The 8127-nt window shown below is 49.9% G+C and overlaps 1 protein-coding gene across 1 annotated transcript in view; it reads left to right on the top strand.

Annotated features, from left to right (window-relative positions):
- The first annotated feature begins 7675 nt into the window (after positions 1-7675).
- The window catches only part of Dnm1 (dynamin 1), a 41275-nt gene continuing 40823 nt past the window's right edge, over positions 7676-8127 (top strand). Inside the window, 2 exon segments of the mRNA XM_048812970.1 lie at positions 7676-8039; positions 8041-8072. Of these exon segments, the coding sequence (XP_048668927.1) occupies positions 7926-8039; positions 8041-8072 (146 nt within the window). The 5' untranslated portion in view covers positions 7676-7925.

Here is an 8127-nt window from a genome sequence, read left to right as displayed (position 1 = left end):
CCAGTGCCCTGGCGGGCCGGGGCAGCGCCCTCTGCAGGACCGGAGGTTCCGCTGCAGCCGGTGCCGCCAAAACCGCCCCGCGCGCCCGTCACGCTGTGGGCGCGGCGTCCGCTCACCCCGAGCCGAGCCGGGGCAGCTGCGGCGCGGCTCCCGAGGGCCAGGGGGCCCCAGGCAACGCAGACCCTCCGTCCCGCGTCCTCTGCATTGGGAAGGGGTGGCTCTGAGACTCAGGTCCTTCTGATGCCCAGAGGGGTCTGTCGTCCGGCGAGGACATCGCCAGGGACTTTCAGATGGACTCGTCCCTAACCCACCTCTCCGAGGCTGCCGCCGTCCCGTGATCCTGAGCCCTCAAGGGCCTGAGGTGGGAGGGGGCGACAGCCGGCTGGTGCACATTCGGCTACCGGGCCGGCGAGAGGGCGGCCAAGGTCGCACAGCCCCGTGGGAGTTTGCCCTAAAACGAGGCGAGGCGGGGCTGGCCTGAAAGTATTTTTCTTGTAAGACTTGGCCAGAGAGGTGAGGAAAGCCGAGTCCAGTTACAAAAGACGGCCCTGCCCCCTCATCCTGCCCCCAAAACGGTCCCCACCCCCAAAGACCCCCTAATGACCGCTCTGTCCACCACCCAGGACCACTCTGCCCATTATCCTTGGTTTCTAAATGGCAATTCCTTTCCCCTTTTCTGCTGCTCAGAGCTGTCTACACACCTGGGCAAATCGCTTATTTTGCGTTCAGCACCGACTGTGTGAGGACGGGGCACACGGTGGCGCTAGGGACCGCAGTCCTGAGGCAGATGATAGCTGTCCGGTAGCGTCAACAAATCACCGCAGTCAGGAGACAGGCGCTGCCTCAAGGCTCCGGAAGGGCTCTACTGCAGCCCGGGGCGGGGGAGTGGGCTGCTGAGGTCTCTAACTCGACCTGAACCAGCCCAGAGGAGCTCGGACTTAAGGACCCAGGGCGGGGATTTCGGCGCTGATGGGAAGAAATGCATCCAGGAAGGTGGGGACTTTGAACGTCAGGTTGAGGAGGTGGGCATCATCCCTGAAGGATAGGGAACCGCAGGAAAGGGAGTGACGGCCGCAAATGACAGCATCAAATCTCTGGATTAGAAAACACATTTTGTGGACTGAGGTTATAGCTCAGTGGTTGAGTGCTTGCCTCGCATGCGTGCTGCGCTGGGTTCGATTTGCACCACCCCATAAAGTAAATAAGTAAATAAAATAAATATATTGTGTCCATCTGCAACAACAAAAAAAAAACAAAAACAAAAAAAAAAACAAAAACGCATTTTGTTGCCACATGGGCACAGGCGGTGGCAAGGAGCGAAAGTTGAGAGTCCGGGTAGCCCAGGCTGCCAACCAAGCGGAAGGACGTTGACACCTCGATTAGGTGACTGCCTTGGAGAAGTCCGGGGTTGAATCTGGGCTCCCGGCCTTGAGGCCAGGCGAGAGTCTTCTCAAACGGTTTCATCCTCTGTAAAATGAGTGCCCCCTCCCAGGAGAGTGTGAAGGTAACCTTACATAATCGTTAGCACTAGTTCTGGCACACAGAGAGGCTAGCAAATTGCCAAAGTAAAAACACTAAAAATACTGCTGCTGGTGTGAAGGTAGGAAGCCAGGGCTAACTTCCTGAGTTGGTTCATTTTTTCCAGAAAGCAATTTGCATATCTTCTATTAAGACTTCAGAACACAGTTCTTCCCTTTGACCAGGTAAATCCACGTGTAGGAATCCAGCCCAAGAAGCCCAAGAAAATGAACAAAAATGAAACTTTTAAAAAACAGCATAAGAACATTATTTATAATAGCCTTCTAGAAAAGAATCAACCTTAGGGGAACAATTAAACAAATCATGGTGTCCACCTCTTAAGGAACAGCACACAGCCATCAGAAATTACATTTTCAAAGGCTTAAATATATTTAAACACAATATATGATATGACATGAACTCAGCAGGTTACAAAACTGCGTACACTTTATGATCTCAGTTTTGGAAAAAAATAAATATATGTGCATAGTGGGCTCAAGGGAGTTTCACTTTCTCTCCCTTTTTCTAATTTGCAATGGTAGGTTTGGATAACTTAATCCTAGGGTTAGAGTGGACTTTATTTTACTTTTTTAGTGTATTTGATCTCATGCTGCCTCCTGAGGACCATATAAGATAGGGGAAGGGAGCACTCTGGGCACACTGGAACTAATTGCTTTTAGTCAGCCTCTTGCTGGCAAAGCCCCTGGAAGAATATCTTTGGAGGGAGAAGAGAGGTTCATCTCTGTCCACCCCAAATGAAGTCCAAGGTCATGGGAACAACTGACTTGAGTATTCTCTATCACAAAGCAAATTCTTAAATTCACATGGATCTATATTCAGACTTACTCTGCTCCCCAATCTGCCAAGAAAATACCATGATGATTATGGCTTTGGAATACATCGTAGTGCCTGACAGTGTAAGCTTCTGACATTATCATTCTTTAAAGAAAAAAATACTTGGGCTGGGTGCAACTCCGTAGTAAAGCATTTGCCCAGCATACTTAAGCCCTGGGTTCAATCCCCAGTACCATAAACAAAACAAATTCTTGCTGACTCCCAATTGCATATATTTTTCTATGTAATTTTCATGTAGATTATAGAATTTGGTCAAACTTCTTCCAACACCAAAAATCCCATCTGAATTTTGACTGGTTTTGTATTAAAGGTGTTTCAGTTAAACAAATGACATCCTTATTCAGTTTTAAAATGAAGTAAAAGTCTCCAAATATTGAAGCTTTGCATTGTGCTATAGTTTTGGAAGTTTCTTTGCCTAACACCTGTGTGATGTGTGTGTGTGTGTGTGTGTGTGTGTGTGGTGCTGGGGATTGAACCCAGGCCCTTGTGCATGAGAGGCAAGCACTCTACCAACTGAGCTATATCCCCAGCTTCCCCGACACACACACCTGTATGATTTTTTAAAAAATATTTTTCAGTTGTAATTGGACACAATATCTTTATTTTATTTTTGTGTGGTGCTGAGGATCGAACCCAGTACCTCATACGAGGCGGGCACTCTACCAATGAGCTATAGCCCCAGCCCCACCTGTATGATTCCTACAGTGGCAATTGTCACTATTTTCCCAGTAAGCTTTCTAAGTGGCTATCGATTATGGCATCTTTATTTTGTAATCTGGTAATGTAATCCCACATTATTTCTGTCTTCAGTGATGTCATGTACTCCGTGATGGCAGGAAGCAGCTTCTGCATGTCCCCATATCCTTGGGATCTAGAATGGCCGGGTACACCACAGGGTTGCCTGGTGAAGTCAATTAAACAAGTAAATGAATGAGTGGATGCACGAATCCAGGATGCAATTGCCTCCCTCTGCCCTTGAGTTGGTGTTCATGGTGGCAGCACAAATGGGCAGTAAATTGAACCCCACAACCAGACTCCCTAGCTTAGAATTCCCAGGAACAGGCTGTGCTCCTGGGAATGATGGAGGGCATGATGGAGAATACCAATTGGACGCTGCGTCACTCCAAATCAGGCAAGAGGCAGGGGAAATGGAAGGCCATATGCTTATCACGAGGCCTCCCCAGTGGCTGCCGCCCACCTGTGCCTCTTCCTATCAATAAATGGGGTAGGAGACAGAGGACAGAGGTGGGATTACCTTGTTGTTGCCCCTGTCTTCTGGAGTGGCCTGGGGCAGGCCCCCTGCTGCCCTTAGGGCCATCTCTTCTGAAGAGGACCAATGTATGGATAATAGGTCCTCGTCTCCCCACACCTGGTCACCACATCCAGCAGCACCCTCTGCTTCCTTTGGCAGACTGAAGAAGTCTGTCTCTGGACAGCGCCATGTTGATGGGATTGCCATTACACTGATCGCCGCGCTCACTATTCACTGTTCCAGTGCTTCCCTAAATTGTTATGACATCACTAAATCCTCCCAGCCTCCTACAAGTTGGGCTCTATTATTATCCATCCCCCTTTCAGAGATGAAGAAACTGAGCTCAGGGAGGTAAAATAAGTGACAGGAGGACATCAGGTCAGAAAGTGGTAAAGGCGGGATGAACCCCCTTTTCCGCAGGACAGGATGAGCCCTGCATCTTGTTAACCTCTTCATGCCCTGTGTCTTGCATGAAGCCTGGCCACTGATCCAGACGTGTTGGAGAATACATGACGAATGAATGGGCAACTCCAAAGGCCAGCCTCTGGGCAACTTAGTGACTAAATATAGTGGCTTGAAACAGGAGTTGTATGAGGCCACTGTTCAAATCAACTAGTGGTTTTTTTGTGGTTGTTGTTTGTTTGGTACCGGGATTGAACTCAGGGGCACTCGACCACCGAGCCACATCCCCAACCCTATTTTGTATTTTATTTAGAGACAGGGTCTTGCTGAGTTGCTTAGGGCCTTGCTAAATTGCTGAGGCTGGCTTTGAACTCTCAATCCTCCTGCCTCAGCCTCTCAAGCCCTGGGATTACAGCTGTGAGCCACCCCGCCCAGCCCAGTGTTTTTGAGCACCTGCGACGTGCACAACAGAAATGCTACCAGAGGGGCTAGTGTACAGTTTTGTGCATTAAAAAATATGTGGAGGGTGTGGTGGAGAATATCAGTGTGGAAGCTGAGTCACCCACTTCCATCCACAACTTGACTCAAAGTCACTTCTTGACTTTGTGACCTTTGCCACATCCTCCGTTACCTTTCTGTAGCTCAGTCAAAATGAGCTAATGAAGGGTGGGAGACAGCTGGCACCTCCCTCGGCCCAGTGACCTGGCTGGAAGGAGACGCCCAGTGAATGCAATGGGTTTAGCACAGTTGGTCAAAACTTTGGAGAGAGAGAATCCTGCCTCCCGGGTACTCAAAGCAGAGGGTCAGAGCCATTTCTAAGACTCTCATTCAATTCGTCGGCCCCCAGGGGACCCAGCTGCCCTGAGCCTGGGACACCCATCTGTAACAGCTCTCCTTTAGCCCCTGCTAAGCCCAGGGCAGAAAACGAGGCCAGGTAGGCTTAGGTGTGTTCTCTTTCTGACTTCAGACTTCATGCTGTTTCCCTGCCCACCACATTCTCCCTCCTTCACACCTCCAAGTGGTATTTGATGTATTCCCCCCACTTTTTAAAATACCTAATTTTTAGTTATAGGTGGACACTATATATTTTATTTTTTATGTGGTGCTGAGGATCAAACCCAGGGCCTCACACGTGCTAGGTGAGCGCTCTACCTCTGAGCCACAACCCCAGCCCCACTTTTTTTTTTTTTTTTTGGTGGTACTGGAGATGGATCCCAGGTTTAGGGCCTCACACATGCTAGGTAAGTACTCTGTACTCTATCACTGAGCTACACCACCAGTCCTTTTCTTTTTCTTTTTTGAGACAGAGTCTTGGTAAGTTTCCAAGGTTGATCCTTTTTAGTCTCTGAGTAGCTGTAATTGTAGACGTGTGCAGCCACACACAGCCCATTCATTCATTGTTCAAGTCCAACCCAGCAATTTTTAGTAGACCAGGGAACAATCAAGGCACTACCAAATAGTAAAAAAACTATGCAGCCCTGAACAAGGAATGTGGCAGATTTGGAAGATGTCTAAGACATTGTTTCTAAAAGGAAAGTTGCACACAGTATATATAAGAACTTCTCTAACTTTGATGTGCACAAAAATTTCCTGGAGTCCTTGGTTCTTTTTAAATACAGGTCATGATGCAACAGGTCTCTACTGAGGCCTGAGACTGAATTTCCCCAGGAGGCCCAGTCTGCTGGCGTGATTATCAGTGACACAGAATCATAAAGTATTTAGTATGATCCCATCTGTGAAAACAAAATAGAACAAAACAAATACATATGGGGGGTGGGATCTAGAGGATAAACCCTAAGTTATAGATACCCATGATCTCTTGGTGCAAGGATAACATGAGGCCTTCAAATATTTGTATAAAGCCTGATTTTTACAAAAAGTCTAGCTATTATAATTAGGGAAAAAGATAAAACCAATAAAAGCCCAGTAGTGACAGTATCCCTCTAGGCAGACATCTGTGAATGTAGCCCGATTGAATGTGCTGTTCATCCCAGGTCCCATCACTGCCCTCTCTGGTCCTCAGAGCATAATAATAGGCCAGCTTAGAGCAGCCGCTCAGGATGCAGATGTGAGGCATATGGAATTGACGTTCCAGCTGGCTGGAAAGTAGTCCCCATCCAGGTTCTCACAGCTGGGGACTAATAAGAGCCTCCTGAGTACCTGGCCTAGGCCCTGCCCTACATGGGCATTCTGTTCTAGCACCATGCCCATTAGCCAGTTTACAGAACTAAGGCTCAGAGATGTGGAAGGACCTGGGTCAGACAGCTTGTCTAAGGCTGGGCTAGACTCCTAACCCACTCCCTGGGGCTCCGAGGGGTAGGGTCTACTGACTCCCCCTGTCTGCCTGGAAAATTCGTCCCCTATATGGGGCAGTCCCTTACTTGCTTCAAGTCTGCTCTTGACCAACCCGTTCTGTGTCCAGTCTCCACAGCAAAACAAACCCTGCCCTGACCCTGCTTCCTGGCCTGCAGACCTGCTTCCTTGCTCGTCACCATATGGCAAGCTTGTGTCTATTGGCTGACTCGTGTTTCATCCCTCTTTCTTGCATTAGCCTGTAAGCTACATTTTAGTAAGCAACATGTCATTTTGCTCGCAGCTATATCTCTGGGGTCTAGCACAGTGCCTGGTTCCATAATATGTACTCTGTGCATGAAAACTGAACAGTCTCCAACTCCTGGGTCACTGCTCTGGACCCACACAGGGAAATGACCTGCTGAGCCTCCAAACATCAAAGTATGCTGCCTCCCTTTCTAGCCTCCGGGTGGAGAGTTCAAATTGCTTCTTAAGTGAAGAGGCAGATGGTTGGGCCTGGCGCCTCAGGGCCTTTCTGTGTGGAAGGACTTAGCAGGAAAGGGTTACGGTGGTCCTGGATTCGAATCCCATATTTTGCCACCATCCTGATGGAGTCAGGTAAAGGGCATCTCTGTCTAGGACAAGAACTTCTAACTCTCCCAAGGGTCTTATTAGCATTGAGATCTTTGTCTCTGCTCTTCCTCTTGATCTGCCCGTGACAGACTCTCTTCTCTGAGGTCACTTCTTTGGAGAACCCTAATTCCTTCCAGTTTAAAACGACTTTTCCACACCCACAGATAACGCTTCATACTCCCCATTTATTTCTTCCATTGCTCTTGCTATGAAAGGTTTCTGCTTTTACTATTCCATTTGCCTGCTCATCGGTTCCTGTCTATCTTGCCAGCTTTGTGTAAGATCTGTGAGGCCAGAGACCTGGCTATCTTATTAGTGCTGAATCTCCAGGCCTAGGATGGGGCCTGGTTTATAGTAGGTGCTCAGTAAGTATTGTTGAATTAATGCTCCATCTTTCTCCTTCTAGGAACAGAGAAAATGAGGCTCAGACAGGAAAGGATATGCAGGAGACTAGTGTCAGAACCTAGGGCAGAAGGCAGCAAGGTCAAGAGGAACTCTGTCAGGGGACTGTGACCTTGGAGCAATTTGATAGTCTCTCCAGGCCTCAGTTTTCCTCAACTGTAAGATGGAGTAAGACAGCTGTGACCACCATCCAATAGCCCATTGTGAGGGGTGGTATACAGCCCACTTCCAGAAACGGTATCCTCTGCACAGCATCAGTACTCCTAGATACTGGTAAATCGCCCCAAAAGCCGCAGAAGGAGAAAACTACAACACCCATAATACCCCTGGAGGCGCTTGCGCACGGCCGCCTGCCCGCAGGGCCGCCGACGCCCTCTCGTGGCGGTCCGACGTAGTGCTCCGCTCGGATCCCCGAGGGGCGGGGGCCCACGGCGCACGCAGTCGGGGCGCGCGGCTGCAGCGGCGGAGCCGGAGCCGGAGCGGAGCCGGGCAGCGGGAGCCGGACGGCGGGCAGGCGGCGGCGGCAGCGCGCAGCCCGCGGGGCCCGCCGCAACCATGGGGCAACCGGGGCATGAGGATCTCATCCCGCTGGGTCAACCGGCTGCAGGATGCCTTCTCCGCCATCGGCCAGAACGCGGACCTCGACCTGCCGCAGATCGCCGTGGTGGGCGGCCAGAGCGCCGGCCAAGAGCTCGGTGCTTGAGAATTTCGTAGGCAGGTAGGAGCGGCGCGCCCCCGAGCAGAGACGGAGTGGTCGGCGTCTCTCGAAGGCC

This window comes from Marmota marmota, unplaced genomic scaffold, assembly GCF_001458135.2.
Source record: "Marmota marmota marmota unplaced genomic scaffold, marMar, whole genome shotgun sequence".
Taxonomy (NCBI): Eukaryota; Metazoa; Chordata; class Mammalia; order Rodentia; family Sciuridae; genus Marmota; species Marmota marmota.
The sequence above is the reverse complement of the archived record's forward strand: the minus strand, read 5'-3'. Positions and strand labels throughout refer to the sequence as shown.